This window comes from Strix aluco, chromosome 1 (genome assembly GCF_031877795.1).
Source record: "Strix aluco isolate bStrAlu1 chromosome 1, bStrAlu1.hap1, whole genome shotgun sequence".
In the NCBI taxonomy this organism is placed as follows: domain Eukaryota; kingdom Metazoa; phylum Chordata; class Aves; order Strigiformes; family Strigidae; genus Strix; species Strix aluco.
In genome coordinates this window covers 104,350,258-104,371,096 of record NC_133931.1, presented here as the reverse complement: position 1 = coordinate 104,371,096, position 20,839 = coordinate 104,350,258, and the positions used below count along the sequence as shown (strand labels likewise).

Here is a 20,839-nt window from a genome sequence, read left to right as displayed (position 1 = left end):
ATTAAACATCCCATATAAATATTCCAAAGTTTGATTAAAAAAATAAATCTGATAAGGCTTGACTCTAGAATACTTTGTTTTTTAAAAGCACTAAGTAGGTTACATCTTTTTCCTAAGTTTCAGGGAACCTGGGTCTCTACCTAGTCTCTCACTTGGTAAGTGACCTCACTTCCAGATGTTTCTACTTCTGGTGTCTTCAGAGTGTTGAGGACTTACACACATTCTGCCCTCAAAGGGCTGGCATCTTCTAAAGCAGAAAGCAAATCTCTAGCTTACTCAATCACACCTGTATCAGTTTAATACAGAAAACCCAATGCGCTATGCCCTTTCCTGTCTAAACACAGAAGGGAAGGTCCTCCATTAGGCTTGCAAGACACTATTAATGTGAGTCTATCCAAACAGAAAACAAGTCAAGAAACAAACTGGCTCTACAGTGTCTTGTCATGAGTTATTTTAGCCATGGCCCTCTGACTTCCTCTGTGTTAATAAAGTTTTTGGCTGTCCCTTCTATTTGCTGTCATCCTAGTGCACTGATCTTTTTTAACCCTTTCTCTTTCACCCCTTTTTCTTATCATCCCCAAGCCTCATCTTGCTACTTCCTTTCTTCCAGTTTTTGTTTCTACCTTCATGCCTTCCAATGCCTTTTAGATTTTTGTGCTGTATTTTTCTGTTCTCCCTTCCTCCTCACTACCAAGTCTCAGAAAAAAGTGCCAAACTTTACCAATTTTTTGTGTTGTGGGAGTGTGTACATTTTTTCCTTCATTTGGCAGCATGAATGATCCTGTACCTTGATGGCATTGACCATGTGGATGAACTGACAAAGTCAACCACTCCAGCTGAAAATGGCCAATGATGACAACTACTAAAGAAACTACTGGTAACACAGGTTTCTCCCAAGTCTGCCAGTTGCTGAACTCCCTCCCCATCCCTTTAACAGTCTTCAGCTTAAGCAGCAAAAAAAGGGACAAAAATGGAAGGTTCTTTCATAAAATTGGTAAGCATTGCACACCATTCCGAATGTCAGAAACAGATTTTATAGCTGCATGAACAAGTTAGCATAATCATATGAACCTATTTTCATGGTCTCTTCTCCCCCGCATTCCCACTTACCTGTGTGTTTTGATGTAATCATCCTTCAAGGGAAAGAGCTGTTCCTCAACTTTGTCCCAGCGCTCCAGGCAGCTCCACAGCCAATCGGGATTTACAACATGGAGGTCCTTGCAGTCCTGAGCTTGCCGTACTTTTTCTGTGCCTATTACGAAGTCAAACATAATATTACACTGTTCCCAGAAACACAGAAGATAGTTTTAAGTACACAATGGTTTAAGAAGAACATTTTGTGATCAATCTTACAGAAAAAACAAACACTCCACCCCAGTCCAACAAAACAATCACAGCTGATAAAAGTGAGACTCTAAATAAGATCCAGTCTCAAGCTGGATGAATGTATTTGTAATTTTCTGAAGCACTAGCACTGTGGAAATAGTCCACTAAAATTAATCCATACAGAAAACCTCTACATTTCCATGTTAACTGAACAAACAATACAAAAGCACTTTTGTATTTCGTCTCCTTCATTTCTATTTATCAGAGTCTAAGCAGCAGTGACTCTTCAATGCTGTTAAAGCCTAACACTAACTTATCCTACTTTCTTATGCTCAGTCCTCTGTAGACGCAGTATGATACCTTTTAACAGCCAGCCCACCCACTCAACCTCCATTTGACAGAAGCTGGAGCAAAGCAGACAAATGGATTACTTCGTGCCAAAAGTTAACAACAAATGTGAAGTTAACTGTGGCAGGCTAGCACAAAGTCCACATGAAACCATCAGCAATGCAGCGTGCAAGTAACAGGTGATCTCAAATTCCATCCTCTGGAGAAACCAGAAAAAGAGAGCAATTCAGTAAGGTTGCTATAAATCTTTGCCAAGAAGCATCAAAACCAGTAAGCAAAAAGAAGCAAAAACATAAAGGTTGAAATTAACCTTGAAGCGTAGTCTGTTCCCAGAAACAGCTGACTGTCCAAATGTTTCAGAATGTATTTCTTCTATTTGATTAGAAAAATTAATTTTACCAATCGTAGTACTTGTTTCAGCACTTATCAAAGAGATCTATAGAGGGACTGAACACTTGAGAGACAACACAAAATTGTATAATCTGCCAATAAACCATTAAATATATAAACATTAGAAAAAACCCCCAAGGATTCTGACCTGATACATCTATGCCTGACACTTACACATGGTATTTCTATACTGCACAAATACTGGTGTAGCTGTAACATGATAAAGGAACTCTCATCAATCGGATAGTCTGTCTCATAGCTGAAAGCCATCACTCTTCCCTTTTGTTACATCCCTGTAATTTATAGCTTTTCATCTTATTTACACATTATTTAAAATGCTTATCAAACCTCATCATTTGTTTACATTCTGTCTTGGTGCAAAGACATTTAAACACACTTAATATTGCGGTACATTTTTTGTTTAGAAATAGAAAATGCAAGGAGGCCATCAAGAACTGAAGGCCAGAAGACCCTGGGGTTTCTTCCTGCAGATGCTTATATAAAAACACAATACTCCAGTCCAGTTTATCTTACTAACTAAAAAAAATTCTAAGTAAAGTTTTTAATTTTTAAAAAATTTATATAAAGTTAGAATTTATGAGCCCTTGTCTATTTTCACACACGTGCCTTCAGGAATGAAGCCTCCAGGAAAAAAAAAAATCAAATTTCAGAAAAGTTCTGAGAAGGAAGCAAGAACAGTAAATTAATTTGATGGTTTCAACATAGTTCCCTGGAGTTTTATCTGCAAGATTGTCATTTAGCAATATGACTTTACTTGTTTCCGTTAAGATGAAAGCCTTGAAATACCCATACTTCTCCATATCATTTGAAGATGAGAGGAAACAGTTATTAGCAAATACCTTAAAGGCCTGTGTACAACCTGAACTAGTATTCTATTGGGGTAGAGAGATCAACTGAAATGCACTTGAGGACTGACCTAACTAGTTAGACAGTTCAGTTTCTAGACTGCTGTAAATTTGTAAGACTAAATGAACAGAGAGGGCAGGAGATCACAGAATCATTCAGGCTGGAAAAGACCCTTGGGATCATCGAGTCCAACCATCAGCCCTACTCTAAAAGTTCTCCCCTACACCATATCCCCCAACATCTCATCTAAACGACCCTTAAACACATCCAGGGATGGTGACTCCACCACCTCCCGGGGCAGCCTATTCCACTGTCTGACCACTCTTTCAGTGAAAAATTTTTTCCTGATGTCCAGTCTAAACTTACCCTGTTGCAGTTTAAAGTCATTCCCTCTTGTTCTATCACTAATTACCTTTCAGGTAGTTGTAGAGAGTGATGAGGTCTCCCCTCAGTCTTCTCCTCCTCAAACTAAACAGTCCCAGCTCCTTCAATCTCTCCTCATAGGATTTATTCTACAGGTCCTTCACCAGCTTCGTTGCCCTCCTCTGCGCTCACTCCAGCACCTCGATATCCCTCTCGTATTGAGGTGCCCAAAACTGGACACAATACTCAAGGTGTGGCCTCACCAGCGCAGAGTACAGGGGGACTATCACCTCCCTCCTTCTGCTGGTCACACTATTTCTAATAAAAGCCAGGACACCATGGGCTTTCTTGGCCACCTGGGCACACTGCTGGCTCATGTTCAGCTGCTTGTCCTTTACCAAAGTGCTGAAAGCTTTTGCTTCCCTACTTTTCTTCCCCCAAACCCAACAGAATACAGGAGTAGAGATACCTTTTCCTCTATCTTTAGATACAAATATGTTTTTTTCTTGGATTTACATTAAGAAAAAAACGTTCTATGCACAATACATGTCTTCTATTTTCAGCAGCAAATGCAAGAAATTCCACAGCTCAAGATTTAAGAGATGTACACTAAACGTAAAGCTTTTCTCCACACTAGTATCTTTGCAACAAAAAGGCATCAATTTAAGAATCCAGGATAAACATGAACACAAAACTGAGTAAAGACAAAACCCATTCCAAAGCGCAGACAGTTTAGAAATGCCTTAAATTTTGCCATGAAATAAAAATAAAACCACTGTCCAACAAAGACTCAGTGAAAAGAATTTTAGAACTCCAACCATGTTAATCCCAGCACACATTTGCACTTCAAGAGGTTTTAACTGGCTAAAAAGCAAAACTCTTTAAGAAGGGAGATCAATGCACCCAAATCTTTCATCCCCTGATACAAGAAATCTGTTTTCCAATTAGTCATCAGTTACAAAAGTAATCAGCAACCCAGAGCACTTTCATGCAACAGTTGCTGGAAATGAGCCAGTTTACAGCACCAGAGGGAGCTTCCACAGGAGGTATTATTTACATAACCTCAGTAGGAACTGTAGAAATACCTGCAGTTAGAAACAGGTAAGTATAAAGCTGCATTTAATTTATACACAGGGTATGTTTCAGAGGAAAGAAAGCAGAGGTTCTGAAGGGGAATCAGATTAAAAGATATGGGGGGGAAAGGATTAAAAAAAGGTGAAAGACTTGGCTTGGAAAATGCTTTCTTTTGAGAATAAAGAAGAAAAGCAACAACAACATAATAACAAAGAGGTAAGAAGACAGCTGTATAAAGAGGATGCTGAAATCAGGTTCATAAGCATAGGAGTTTCAGGGAAAAAAGCGACAAGAGCAAGAAGTCTAGTAGAAGTTCAGGTACTTGTGCCTGGTATTAGATACTGAATCAAATATCAGACATGACTAGCAATACTGTCCTGCACGTAACTCTGGAGCTGAGTGAATACAACATACAATAGTATGTGATTTCACTAGTAAGCATACAGAACAGTTAACCAGCATTGGTGGTGCTATTGGATAGACAGACTGTGCTGATGATACCCTGAAGAAAAGCTTATCTGACACTGTAGTACATCCATTCACGCAACTAAAGATATTGCTGCTCCTTTTGGACTTCATCAGGGGAACCTGAACAAAACCATAAAACTGTACCTTCACCTCATGTTAAATCTGTGAGGTTATGTGAAAAGATGGCTTTCTCCAACTATTTTTAAAACTGATGTTTCTGCATTGATGATTTGTCAGGTGCTTCATCTTGCTGCCCGTTCCACAAACATACACATTCTGCATTCATGTGTATCTGATCATTTCATACCAGATGTACACTGAGGAGCTAAGTTGTTCTTCTAGTCAACAGGATTGCAATGGAAGCCTTAAACACAAAAGCCAAAGTGACATTATTTTTTATGAAACTCCTGTGGTTCTGAAACAATAGCTCCGAAAGGTGTAAGCCATTAACATAAAATTAAAGTTGGCAACACGAAGACCAATGTGTAACCACCCCCTCCCTAAGGGTCGAAAGCTTTACCTTTCTCACCCCCACCACACCAAGGCTTTTTGCTTCCTCCCTGTTTCTAAAGCGCAGCTGCCTATTGCATGCTCCAGCATACTGAAAATCGCATGAGGTAATACAACTGTGTCATCTCAGGGGCTGCCTTCTATTTCTAGCTGACATCTTCACAAATCAAGATTTCACACATATGATGTTCTTAGAGCAAGATGTGATGGAACACCAAATTTAACCGGGTAGGAGAAATTGCACTGCAATACTTGATATCCCTGCTTTCTCTCCCTTTCCCCAGTGTAACTTTCCCTTTTGAAGGTATGCTTATTAAGAAACAGAAGAAAGAAATTTAATCCATCCAAGCAATAGTACTTCTGATGCAGTTAGGAACATCTGAATCATCCAGCTGGGCTAAAAATCACTTAGAGAAAAACTGTTTTTCTGGACTACTTTTTTGCATTATTCTCTAATCACCTCTCCCTACTTCAAATTCTAGTCTAAAATTGTTCCAAGAAGTTAAAAAAGCACACAAGCCTTTCCACATGAAACAGCTAGGGGCCAAATTCATCACATCCTCTGATGGATACAGCCTGAAGCACATAATATTGGGAAAAGGTTATTTTCAAACCTGGGGGACTCATCAACTCTTTTGAACTTGCAAACAAAGGTTGAAAACACAAAAAAGCCTCCTATTAATCTTGACAATTCATTGCTAAAAAAAGTGACCAAAATCAATAATGCAACAATAAACTTTACAACATAAATGTTCTCCAGGACATACAGTTTCACTACAGCAGTTTGTTTTGTCTCATCCAAAGTACGGAGCACACTAGGAACTTAAGCAACATAGATAAATGAGACCTAAGCTGTATGTTTACGAAGACTAAGAAGAAGTGTTATACTGCATATTTGGCTACGTTCACATTACCACACAGTGCAGCCCAACAGGGAGACATGCAGGACAAAAGCATGCTGGAGGAGTGATGCCCACCCCATTAGCATTTCAGGGAGTTTTGCTTTGGATTAGTTCTGCCTGGTCCTGTGAGCTGAATGCCCGTCAGTGCTCAGCTGGCTGTGCCCTCCAATTCAATCTCACCCACGAGGAACCCAGTGTGAGTGCTTGAGGCTTGCCAGGACAAACTGAAGTGGAGTAACCACCAGAATCACTCTCAAAACACTCCTGATTCCAACACACCGAAGTCAACATATACTCATGGCAGTTTGTAACCAGGTTGCCAGACATGGCTTGGAAAATCTGGTTGTTAAAAGTTTATTTCTCTTCAGATGATTTCTACATATAAATCTTGATTTATGATCAAAACCTGAAGCTCTTCAACAATGTTAATCTAAACCAAGTCATACAGACCTCAGTGTTCTGGACTACAAGAATTAAGTGATTATGAAATGGCGATAGATGTGCTGTTCCGAGGCTATGTCTAGAATTCAGCTTTAGCACCACGCTGTGCTTTACCAGCAAACGCAACAGGCTTACCTGGTCAGTACCCGAGCTCAGAGCAGTGCTTAACTGGATTTTCTTTAAAGACACAGCCCTTGAAAATATTCTTTAGGAAAAAAACCTGTGGACACATCATAGCTATGTCTGGTGAAGACCTCACACAAAGTCATAGGACAGGTTAACATGACTATCAGCTGGCAGCTTTCTCTTCTCTCGCAATACCTCAAAGTCAGACTCAGGAGTAAGCATTTTTTAAGTAGGTAGATGAGGATGAATAAAAGGAGCCATAGTTCATAGTACAATTGGTATTTTAAGCAACCTGATATTTAATGATATTAAGCAAAACTTGACATAGGCTAAGCCACCAAAAGTAAGGAAATTATTCCCATATAGCTTTCAAAGTATAGGAAGAGACACAGAATTAAATATATTTTGAAAAAGAAAAGAAAAATTCAGGGTCTAAACAGACATATTTCTGCTTCTACCCCACTAGAATAATTTTTAAGTGACCTGAACAGCTTTATCTGCTCCACCAGCAAAAACTCAATATAAAAATCAACTGCAGTATCATTCGTCTCTTCAGGAAGGAACATAACAAGGTCTGTGAAGCAGTGTGGTAACTGCTTAGCCAAGTGTGTACACAGCTATAACAACTCATCATCCAGTGCAGTTTACATTTGCTTAAAGCAAACAGCAGATGTTTCAAAAACTGAAGTAAGATTTATGCAGCCTGTAGGTAAGTGGAAAGGACTACAGGGTAGCCTTTTCTCAGTCACTCATATTTATGAAAGCTGATTAGATGATACAAAGATCCTTGTGTTTTACAGTAATTCAGGTACATAGTATTTTCCTCCCTATGTAATGAAAAAAACCCCAATTTTCTCCAAGAATAAGGATTTATTTATTTTCAGAATTCAGAGCATCTATGTCTGCAGAGAAACAAGCTGCCTACTTGCAGAGAAAGAGACAAGTATATACAAAGAATAAAAGAAATTTAAATTATTTACTGCAATAGACTGGAAAGGATGCTGTAAATACAATCTAAAATGGTACTTGCTAGCTGTTCATTCCATACTCCAAGCTATGATGTGGTCACTTTGCAGGGGGAAAACCCATCACTCCAAGCCCTAGGGGGTACTCCGTTTCACACTTCTTCCTCTGTCTTCAAAACTCAAAAGCAAGCAGTATTTACTCCTACCACTGTTGCAGACAAAATATATGCCATTTACTACAGCTGAGCTAATGCAAAGTAAACACGTAAGTTAACTTGCCTGTCTGAGTTCTAAGTCTGCTGTTGTTACAGAAACACTGAACTGACAGGTACCTTTTAACAAATACATTAAAAAAGGAAAAAAAAAAGAAAAAAGAAGTAGAACAACATTGTCCAGTCTCAGGTCATTGATTTCTGAACAAAATTCAAGAAGGGACATACTTTTGATTTCCCCCTTTCACCAGCAATTAGACATCAAGCAGTGCTTCAGATATTTGCCATAGGAGTCAGAGATGCAACATCTGTATGCCTTACCTGCAGTAACAGACTTGCAGAATTTGCTTTCTAATTTCTAACCACAAGAGAATCAGTATGAAAATCACGTTGACAGCTGAATTATCACAAATCCAGCTGTGACAGGACACAATTTATATCCTTAAAATCTCTAATTAAACTTCAGAGTTTCCCTCACGAAATTAGGATGATGCAGCATAACTACTCCCCCATCTAACCAGAGGTGAGGTGAGAAAATACAGTCTTCAGTTGAAGAAACAAAAACCCATCACAAAACCAGAACCACAAGCAATCCATGAGAATCTAACAAAAAAACATTATTGGAGAATATAGTTTTTTCACTCTAAATCCCCCTATTTCACTGCCAATGTTACAGAAATAATTACTAAGTGATGATGAAAGATGACAATTTGCTTGTTAGGCAGAAAAGACTGCTAAGTTATCTCTTTTTAGAGTTAGTGAAATCCTTTTCTTACTAAAAGCAGGGGTCAGCTTCTACATACTGACAATAAAGATTTTCACCCCAGCAATTCAGGAATAGTATTATTCTTGTGATTTCTTGTTCTAATTAGCAGGCAATATTTGAATGTATTTTATGTATCATGTGCAACACCAACATTACATGACTATTTTGAAGGAGAGTCTAGGTCATGACAAAAAGAATGAAAAATACAAACCACCTTGAAATTTATTTACTTTTCAAAAGAACACTCAAAATTAATTTAAAATGTGCTAATAAACTCAACTTAAATACAGTAAAAGCACACTATTGTGATGTAATCAACCTAAAGTTAAAATAGTCTTTCATATTAAGATCTACATTAGTGGATGATTCACTAAGAATGTGAAGGTAGTGAAGAATTTGCTTATAAACATAGAACATAAGAATGTGCATATGTAACTATGTAAACATACAACCCCCCTCAAACTGTACATGCCAAAACCAAGCAAAAAACCAAAGCTTCAACTGCTTATCACATGTTGTGTACCTTAACATGACATTATTCAACATTTTTTCCTCCAGAACATGTGTATTTTTGGGTCTCATTTACATTTATCCTATCACTTTTACCACATCACACAATAGTTGCATCCAATGTGCTACATTCAGAAGCCATCTAGTGCAAGTTAGACAAAGCAACTTTGAAATGAAGCATTTTTGGAGTTGAAATTGGAAAAACATGAAAGTTATACTGACAGCTATTATATCTCCAATAAAGTATGACAACCTTGTGTAATTCTTTGCCGATAAAAGCTTTACTATTCCTGCAGTTCTAAAAGAGCTGTTCAGCAACTGTAGTAAAACTAGAGAGTCCCAAACCGATGCATTCACTGATTTTAACACTTCCCATTCAGTATTTTAACTATCACATCTTCACAAATTAGAATTCCACATAACCTCAATGAAACTAATTTCAGCCTCTTCTAGTTTTTAGGTTGTTTTTACTACTTAAATGCATATGTACACCGGGACAATTAATACAAACTTGCTACTTCACTGCAGGTCCATTGGTACTGGTTTTATTCTGATGCTACTTGCCTAGGTCAATACTGCAGTCCCTGCTTACTACAGTTGGCCTTACCAACTTTTTAATTAAAAATCTACCTGTGCTTTTTGTCACTAGAACTGTACATTAAGACAACTGGGAAGTGAGGTAAGTTTACCCTAGCCTAGCAAATCTACAGCCTTATTGTAATTTATGCCAATACAAAAAAAATAGCCAATTTGCATATCACAATATACTGATAAATTGGATGGTTGTAACACATAGATTTTTAATGCTACTCATATTTAAAGGGATGGAAATTAAGGAACTGCAACATTCTCCTTTTAGTCACTAAACATTGGAATTTTTTTAATCACTGCCTCCTCAACAGCAAAAAATGATTCTTGGTCAGCTGTATAAGAAATATCTTGTTACATTTCTTAAGACACACACTTTGAGAAAAGTATGCACATCTATATTACAGCCAGTGAAAATATACTCCATTCTTTTATAATACAAGCTGATGAAACAAAGCTGTTTCTGGCGTGCTGAAAGCTTGCATGAACAAGTCAAAAAATAATCCAATAGGTGGCAGATGTGTATTTCTTTACTTATGACATCTAAAGATGTCCTAAAACTACCTAGAAGTTTTAGATGATCTAAAACATGCAGTGCTACTTTTGGATTTCATGGGTTTGATTATCAGATATTTAGACTCCATGCAACTTCAAAAGGCCAAGAATGAGGGAACCAAGGGTCAGGGTACACACAAAAAATTAGTACTAGAATCTAGTGGTGGCCTGTCAGCGCCTCTGTGGCACCTAACCAATGGTACATTCCTATCCATTAGAGCTATGTAAAAACAGGTAGCTTTGTGAAAGATGCATAAACAGTTAGGCTAAGCTCTTACATCTCCTGTGATAAAGATACACAGGCTACGCACAGTGACAGGGTATCATCAGATTCCAGTCTCTTTAAGATAATTTGTTTGAACTCCATACAAAGTGAAACTGAACCATGAGAGGTGAAATCTGAGAAACCAAGAACATAAGCATTGCTGTAACTTTATAGCAAGAGCACTATAAACTTTTCTCTGACACAAATGTTACAAAGTTTCTATTAAACATCTTTGATAGTCTAAGACTCAGTGTCACCAACTCTTAACCAAGAAGTGACACATGACAAATTACATCAGAGGTTATTTAGCGAGGTCCTCCTTTTAACAATTAAAACCCATGCTTCATCAAAAAGCAGCAAAAAAGCTTTAAAAAAAGACATCTAAATTGTTTTAGTAAGAATCTTCCCTTTAATTTCAATTCTAGTTTCAGTTACATTAAGCCTGCAGGTTATACAAAAAACATCTCAATGGATGAATGAACTGTAACAGGAAAAAAGCTGATTGAAAACTCGACTCTCATATACCTACCTGTCCTTGCCGCAATGAGATGTGTTGCTTTGTCAGGATCATCAGCACTCAGTACTAGATTCTTCACAATTTTGGCTCCAAGTGCTGTGGCATGATAGTGTTCCCGTGTTTTCTCAATGGGGAAATTTGTTGGGTAGAGTCCGCTAAATATTATGGTTACATCCGCCAACACTTTACTTTTCAGTTCTGGCACTATTTTTCTGATGTCTGGAATTTCCTCAATTTCTTTTTTCAGGTATTTATCATACTTTGTGTAATAATCAGTGTGAACCCGCACAAGGATCTCTTCGAGGTATATTAAATGGTCATCGTCATCTGTATCATCCTCCTCCTCTTCTTCCTCCATACTCTGGTCTAAGGACTCACCCATTGTAATTCCAGACTGTTCACTATTCTGAGACTCTGTTTCAGCCTCCTTCTTGTCTGCACACCCATTTCCTAAATCACAAAGGCTTTCCTGTTCACTTTCTTCTTGTGCTTCAAGATCAGTTTTGTCGTGAATATTTTCACTAGGTAGAGATTGCATGTCCCCAGAATGGTTCACCAGACCATCCTGTTTCTCACTCACGTCAGTGCAACTCCCCTTCTGCAAATTTTCATCCTGCAGAGGTTGTTTGGATTTCTTCCAGCTTCTCTTTTCCTCATTCTCACTATCTGATACAGAAGTGGATGACTTTCTGGAATCCAATCCACCGTCACTTTCACTGTCACTAGACAGTTCAAAGTCCAAGTCATTTGTTGTCTTGTCTTGGTTTTCCTGCTTCTCTACTGTTCTATCAACTTGCTCTGAAAAAATCTGAGATTCTTTTGTATTTGTCAAATCATTAGTGACCTCACTGTCCATTTTGTGATCAGTGCTATCATTTAAGGAGTCCTGGGTATTAACTTTATCACAAGAGTTCATATCCCAGTCAGATGTTTCACTGCTTACAGAAGTACTTCCATTCGCAGTGCAAGTGTCCTTTGTAGCTTTCTTGAGACCATTGCTTTGTTCTTCTACACATGTAACGTTCTTTATTTCTTCAGCATCCTTTCCTAATGTCACTGCTGAATCCAGTGCCTCTGGTTTTGTAGAGTGGTTTACTAAGACACAGAAAAAGAAATAAAACATATACATATTTTCTCAGGGGTTGGTTTTTTTTTCTAAGCTTAATCAAAATTTCATTTTCTTTTTCCTTAAACACATGGTTTACACATGCAGTTAGACTTCACTATGTTTAGAAGTGGCAGCTAGGCTTTTCCAAGTTGTTATGATACTTTAGGTGTCAATGGTTACTAGAAAGAACTGCCTAACAAACTTTACTTTTGTGAAGAAGTTGTGTAAGGAGCTTTTTTTTTTTTAAAATCACACAGTTCATAAGTAATTATTTGTTAACCACGCAAACGTAAAAGGATTTATCTTCTAGCATGAGTTTTATGATTACACCTCAGGGCAGTGAAACTACAGCAGAGAAAAAAAAAAGGATAGAATTCACTTCAGAAGGTCCCAATCCAGAACTACATCTACAAGAACTTCCTTTATAAACTTCCATAGTTTTAATGTATTTCCTGTTTTTCATAATCAAAATAACTGTATTTGTAGTTGAAGAGATATACACGTTTTAGCAATACAAAGATGGTGTTTGAGGTTAATATGAGACTCTGCTAGAATGCTAGTGTCACCTCTGCTGAAAGGCTAATAGACTCAAAAGCAGAAAAATAGTTTTAGGATGTATCTTCAGATGCCTGCAGAAGAAGAGAGACAATTAAAGAAACTGTAGACATCCAGAAGATTGAGCACAGGCATTGATCAGGAACACTAGATGAAGTCACCCTACTTTGTCTCTTTTGTGTGTGTGTCCCTGCCCCACAAGTAACAACACCAGACAAGCTTAGAGGTCCCAACACCATAGTGGTCTGATTCAGTTTGAGTACATTATTATTGTTTCTATATTGGACATCCCTAGTTCAACAAGAAAAAAAAAAAAAGAATGATGTCACATATTAAATTTAAAAAACTCCTTGGCTAAACTGGAAAAAGCCCTGTAATTCTTTCTTCAACACTGTCTTTCAAATATGTTTTGTCCCCAAATCAATACTAACATAGTGATGTACACCTTCTAAATCCACTATTAGTATTACACTGCTGAGCCTGCTGAACATAAGGTTCTCGCGTCAAACGCCAGAACACCACATTCAGTAGATGCTAGAAATCCCATGCTAATTTTATTAGCATGATTTAGGCAGGGAGGTAAACAGAGATCAAAACATTCATTTTCAGCAGTATGCCGAGACCAGAGTTTATTAAGCATTGTTCCAAAGTGGGGTAGGGAAGGGGATCAAAAAGGAGAAACCTACAGAAAAGAAAAAACTGTCTTGTTTTACATGGAGAGTGGAGCACAGAAACTGTCCTCCTCTATATGTTCTTCAACAATTTGGTGTATTACCAAATCAGCTCTTCAGCCATAACAGCCAAAATACTATTACTAGTATTCCTCTTTTGCTGCAGTCACCCACCAAAAGGAAAGCTATCAACAAGAATAAGGCCAGTTTTACTAAGCTATTTGCATTTGTGTTGCAGGAGCACTCTGTCAACTACAGTAGTCTAGGATTGCTCATCTGAGCACAACAATAATACTGGTAAGACCACCACAATAACTTACATCAATCACATTTGAAAAGTGGAATAAGTCGTAAAAGTGCTTTAAAAACGATAAAATTACCTTTCTTCTTCATCTGAATTTCTCTTGATCCAGGAGGTGCATTAATATCTCCTATCCCCTGAAAGTATACATATTTCTTCACAGTTATCAAATTGGGTGCAAACTTCCAAACATCCTCTCTGTCATCAATGATGCAAACCATGGAATCACCACATGGGAAGAGATCTCTAAGAGACAAAACAGTTTATAAAATGAATCCAGTTTTAGAAATTAATACTATCGATGAAAGTAGTTTCTGTTGATGTTCTGCTTTATTACGAGCATGTCTGCAGGACATGCTTATATATGAACTTACAAAAAAACCCCAGCGATATTAAAATTACAGCATTCAAAATACAATATTTGAACTAATTAAAGCTAATAAAAGAGGAAACAGCTAAATTAAAGATTAGAGATTTTTAAATCTCCATCCCAAAGGCTAGAAGCAGGAACCAACAAACCTCTGCAAGAACAAAAACATTACATTTCAGTCTAGTTTTCACAGTTTATGTCGACAAACAGGCCAAAGCCAACTATCACATGGTCAATACAGTATCTATATAGGAAAAAGACACAAGAACAGTTTTTAAAGAGTAGACTCATTCAATCCAAGACAAAGGAAGCAAAAAGTACTAATACTTGTATCACCTAGGAGGAGGAGGTAGAGTACTTAAGATGTATACATGCATATGAAAACAGCAAGAGAAGAAAAAAGCTTCTCATTTGCTATGGTCAGATGGGAAGGGGCAATAATTTTTAGTCTAGCTTTATGAAATACTAAACATATCTGTCTTTCAGAAAAAATCTTGGCTTTATACTCTGAAAAAGATCGGAACCTCAATTTAGACTAGAATATGAGTACAAGGCTCTAAACAAGCTAATTTCAAGAAACACTAGAGAACAGAAGCTGCTAGATGTATAGCACGTCTGAAAGCCAGAATAACAGATATTCAAATATGAATTAACCTCAAACTGAGGATTTTGGTTTAATTAAAAAACACACAACATACAAAATTATACAAGATCACAAGCCATAAAGTGGAAATATGGTTATTAAAAGAATAAGAAGTGTAAGTGAAAACATGATGCCATTGTTTCACATTCTTACTGTTCTAGTACCCAGAACACATAAAGTACGTGAAATGCTGCAAAGCCTCACATCTCAGTTCTACTGAGACAGTGTCGATATTCAAGAGGCAGATGAAGAAGGACTATAAGCACGTTAAGTACAGAGGGAGTAATTTTTATTTAGTATATTCTGTGTCTTTGTTGTCCTGTTTTGTTTAATGCGTAAGATCCATATACATACCTAAGATTCCCAGTTTTAGAAAATGGATCAATGCATTCATCCCTTGACAATATCCGATGAGAAAATAGTTTCTTTTCAGGGTCCAAAAATCCTTTTGAAAGAAGAAATTAAGAAGTTAATGTTCAAAATGTTTGTTCCTTGTTTATGTTTTATATAATTCAGATATTTTAATCTGTGCAACAGTAGTTTACCAGACAATTGTAAGGTAAGAGATATTATTATATGGGGGAAAGGGTAAGCACAGTGGATCAGGTATTTGTAACTGATACAGTGGGATCAATTTTTAAAATCCCATCTCATTTTCTGTCAACATAGCAACAAAACTGAAATTAAAATAACTAAATTTGTGACAGCCAAATAAATTAGGCTGAAAGAGATACAGCAGGGTAAGATACACATGATTTTGCAACTTACATTTATCTCTCTACAGGTGGTTCTTTAAAGCTAAATGCTCTCCTTAGCTCATTATGCCTAGGGACTGCAGAGAAGTCTCACAAGAGTCGGCAATGTGCTGCAATACTTAAGCACAACGGGCAAGTTAAGGGACAGTTTCAGCCGGAGCTCTTGCATTTGTAGGTTTTAAGTTGTACCTCTAACAACTACTTTAATACATTTACATATAATGAATACATCCTGGGATTCCTAAAAGTATTTAGGCCCAGCTGCAGTAACTTTTCTGACTGCGCTCTTTAAAAAAAAAGACAAAGCAAAACAGAAGAAGCTGTGCTAGATTATCTTAAAGCAAGATAAAATACCATTATTTAGGAAAATGGTGACTCAGGTGTACAAACACACATGCACATGCTTCTGAACCTAGCCTGCTATAATAAAGTTCTTCCTGAGAGGATCAGTCATGTAATTGCTTAGAAAGAAACTGGCATTTTAGATGCTAATCTATATTTTTCATTTTACTGAATTTGCGTTGAAGTTAACATCAACTTCTCATTATTCGTATGAATAATACAAGGCAGTCAATACTTATCTGGGAACAATTTTTTAAAGTTTTAGTTTATTTTATTTTAAATGGTGGCCATCTTATAGCCAGAACCAGAGTTCAAAGTGACTACACACTCTAAGGACCAACTTTAATTTTCTTTCAAGGAGCTTTGAGATTTGCACAGAACACATGTTCAACTTCTTTTAGAAGTCCAGCTCCCAGGAGTATGTTAAGTTGGGTCTTGAAAAAGCAGAGGGTATAAATTTAAAAAAAAAAAAAAAGTAAAAAAATTCAGTCATTACTTCTGAAAAGTTGATCCTGTATGTATTTAATATTAATGTGTAATTGGAATAACTTAAAACCCATAAAAGCAAGAAAATTCCGAGTTAAGGACAGAGGTTCAACCTTAACTCACCCGACTATGCTTAAGAATTGCTGCAAACTCGTAGAATCATCCCCTGTAGTGAGACCCTTGCAGTACCTAGGCATAATGAATTGAGAGAATTAGCTACAAAGATTTATTGCCATACACACAGATATTTTGACAAACTACATAAACTGTCATACAAGTTCCTGTTCTCCCCAACCAAATTCTCTTCTACTATTTATCTGAATACACAGGGACTCTACGCTAAATTGAACAGGAGTGCACTGATTAAATGGTAAAACCACAACGAGGTGTTCAGTTGCAGTGTTGTCTAGCTAAAACTGTAAGAAGAGGGTAGTTGAACTAAGAAAGCCCAAGCACAGAAACCCTTGCTGTCAAGGATTAGACATGAGGTAGTGTTCTGGAGCTTTGCAATAATGCTTTGGTAAAGACTTATTAATTTTAATATTTTTTCCCCTTGATAATTCACTAAAAATACACTGAGGATACAGCTCACCAGAGATGTACCCGCAAAGATAAGAGCCCATCTTAAGAGGGTCAGGTCTTTCAAAGCTAAGCTACTTGAATAGCAATAGGGAAAACAGCACTGGTCTTTTAAAGAGGTTCTTTACGTGTCTTTTGGCTTCTTTCAGATATTGCCTAGCCAATTGAATCAATATAACAGACGTAATCCTGATGTTTACACATTTTAGGAAAATGGCAGATAACATTTCATTTGTCATACATCATTTATTTTCTTCAGTAGTATGTTAATACTGTCTTTAAATGAAAATGTTATATTGGCTAGTCACTAACCTATTTAGCAATTCTACTCCATGCAAGAGCAAACAAGACAATTAGTTGCTAGATCACATACTGTTAGTTAAAACATTAACTTTTAATAGGTTTATGATTGCAAATAGAACATAAATCTGAAAAAGTAAAAACTTTACATTAAAAATAAGTAGATGCAGATACACCCTCCAAGATAAGACTAAGTAAAGCTAAGATTTAACATATTTATTAAAAAAAAATTAAAATCATTATTATACTGCTTTCAGTAACAAAAAGAACTGGGAAACCCTCATTATGAAAAACTCTACTACCTTCAAAATAAAAATCTTTTCACAGCCTACATAGTGAAAGATCTATAATGTTATGATAGTACATTCTTTGCATATTAACCTTCAAGAATGAAGCTGCAGGTTTCAAATTGATGATACCTTTCAAAGTACTCATGGCTTTTTCTTTAAGAAAAGTCAATACAGACCACCAAAAAAGCATCTGTTCAGATGATGTCACTCCTCTGTGGGGGCATTTTGTTTCAAGTTTCTATGACTTCTGATATGAAAAGGTCTATGTATAAACTCACTGAGTATACAGAAACAGCAAAAGCGTTCCCAAGATGTACTCTTAACTTTGCTTCATTTATTTATTTATTCCTATCCATTTTCTACCACCATGTCATGAAAAATTATTATGGTCAGTTTTCTGCCTTAGCATTGATAAAAAAATATCCATTAAGAAAAAAATTCATTATTGAGTAATATCAGTTTGCACAAGTCATACCCGCAGAAGGATATATGTTGATGAATTTCTCATTTTGTAAGCATGTTTAAAAAAATTAAAGCCTTTCGTAGAAGTCAAAATAATTGTAAACAAAGACCTGCTGTTTCAAATAAAAACTGAGCTTCCATTCATTCTCATAAATTAGACAGTGTGCTAAGTATGCCTCTAAGTGGTTTCTTGAACAAACTGAAGATGCTATCATTATCCTTTGAGTGCCATATTACAAGGGACTATTCAGTAGACTTACCTAGCCAAGACTATTCCCCCCAGTTGTTTGTTTTCCAGTATCTCAGACTGGGTCCTTGCACATACAGTCTTATCAAGCTGTGTTACCTGATCTTTCTATAGACTCCCTTAGAAAAGCAAACTTGTAAATTAAGATTTGTAAAGTTAAAAAAAAAAATCACAAGATGCAAATGTTCAAAAGTAACTAACTTTTGGGAAGTCTAAAATCTTACAGACACTTTGAGTTAAATGGCAATTCCTAGTGGGAGTGACGTAACAGTAGGATCCAACGTGAATTTGAAGTAGTCCTTTTAAAAATAAATCTAAAATTGAATTTCTGAAGAATCAGGTCACCTCCAGTTCTACTTCAGGTCCTACTTTAGAACCTGGAAAGAGCTGTTGACCCAATCTTTCAATAGCGTTGGAGACCTTCAGACACTGGTGATTACCTATTCGCACATATTCTGTCAATTATTTATTGAAATACGTACTGTAATATACTTGCTGTAATAAACCATACATATGAATGCCCTCAATTTATTCCTACTTTCTAAATTCTACTATAAATCTTGAGTGACTTCACATTGCATTATTGTTGTCTAGTGGCCTCTGAACTTAAAACTCACAGTGGCATTGACTTTTAAAATCAGCATTTAAACTGACTTCAGTATTAAATACACTGAACTTCTCTTATGCACAGTAGGGGAAAAAATTAAGTAGCAATTGGTCAAAATAATTATGTAGACGAGAAATACTATAGGAAGCTCTAGATTATAAAATCCTAAACTCATCTTCATAAATGTACTACAAGATACCACTTTGTAAATGTATCAAACTAAGAAAGAGTTTGGATTAAATGACTTCAGTAGACATAAATGGTGTTTACAAATATCAGCTAATCCCACTTAACAGCTGTTGGGAGTCAGCTGGGATGAGAGAAAAGGACTGACAAGATGTCATCTGTTTGCAAAATGACAAAAAAGCCTTCCAGGACATGGAAGGAGCAGCTCAGAGTTCAGATTCACAAAGAAATATAGGATGTATATGGAGAACCTAAGAAAACAACCTTTTTCTTATGAAAAAGATCCCCAGCATTTTATCACAAGTCCTTCCTTTATGTAACATAGGGATAACAGTAAAATATCAAACTGGCAGCTCTCTGTGAGAAATCATTTAACCAATACTGCCATCAAGTGTTCTCTACGTGTATTAGCTACATAGTTCTCTTACCACGTTTTGGTTACATAGGTATGTGGACCAAAGGCAGTATCAACTGTTTCTCCATACCAACATACTTCAGCTGAAACTATCATCATCACTGTACAAGTAATCCACTTGTAGTTTGAATGCTTTTAAGGCAGTTAGACAGCTTCAGGCAAAAATCCAGAAGTCTGGGGATGTCAGGAAGCAGCCAATACCCTAATTTGCTCATTTGGTGGCTATTTCCTCTATGGAACAGATGGAGCAGCTCAAGTATGATGCCCACAAAGAGGTTCATCACATTTTAAGTATCAGCCTGTGCCAGCATGGGGACTGGAGGGTAATCCAAATTTTAGCTTAGAGATTAAAATCAGCAAACACAGGACCAAATCACACACTGAGAGAAGATCAATCATTGGGAAAGCACTTGCACATCATGAATTAACTACTTCTGCAACTCATTCTTCTCCCTGGCTCTGAAGCATATTTGCTAATACATCTTCTGACCTTCGGTCACATGCAGATTTTGGCACATAGATCCAAGTGAGGAAGACTGCCCACCCACCTAGTGTAGGAGAAAACCATTCCCCTTTTGCTACACAAGACATAACCACACTCTAAGGAGGACAGCAAGGTACAGAAGTGTTAATGCATTAGCAGTACACAATGTATAATCCAACAGTGAGAGTGACAAAGCTTTAGGAAGATTCTTCAGACAACTCAGCCAATAAAGAGTAATGTAGAAACATTCACTTGGATGCAAATGGACATGCCTCTCCTGAACTTTCTTTCAAGGACAATTAGTTGGGAGATCATGAATAGGTAACACTTTCTGATTACAGAAGTCTATTATGTTTGTCATTACAAGCATCTTCTGTGGCTTATGTAACATGCATAAAGAATTCTCTAATAACACAATTTTTTCTAAACTGTTCTCAACTAACTAGGATAGTTAGCTCTCTAACCATTTTGGAATCTTCCTTTCTTGCCAAGAAGTGTGATCATTGGGATAGTGTTGCTCAAGGCACTCATGGCAACATGACACAAAAAAACAGATGTGAAAGAACTTTAAAAAGCTAGGAGACATGGAACAGCAGCAGGGACAGTTTGACATGCAGAGTCATAATCTAAAACATTGTTAGTTATATTGTCTTAGTCCAACAGACTTAAAGGAAAGTCTGAAGTAAAAATGCTATTCTGTCAAGACAACTCAAGATGGGGTGAAAGACAATTTTACAGTTTAAACACATAGTCATACTCTTTCTTTTACACTTGTTGGAAAAAAGAAAACATTTCAGCCACACCATAGACTACTATTGCTATAATTTAAACGCAAGTTTTCAGTT

General features: G+C 36.8%; 1 protein-coding gene across 3 annotated transcripts in view; it reads right to left on the bottom strand.

Annotated features, from left to right (window-relative positions):
- CTDP1 (CTD phosphatase subunit 1) overlaps positions 1-20,839 on the bottom strand; it is a 116,554-nt gene that overhangs the window by 73,041 nt on the left and 22,674 nt on the right. For 2 of the 3 annotated variants that reach the window (XM_074829798.1, XM_074829777.1), the window contains exons 6-9: positions 15,196-15,286; positions 13,908-14,074; positions 11,206-12,288; positions 1,111-1,252 (exon numbers count right to left, since the gene is read on the bottom strand). In XM_074829798.1, coding sequence (XP_074685899.1) covers positions 1,111-1,252; positions 11,206-12,288; positions 13,908-14,074; positions 15,196-15,286 — 1,483 coding nt within the window. The remainder of the gene's footprint in view (positions 1-1,110; positions 1,253-11,205; positions 12,289-13,907; positions 14,075-15,195; positions 15,287-20,839) is intronic. The other variant, XM_074829788.1, reaches the window with a different exon arrangement.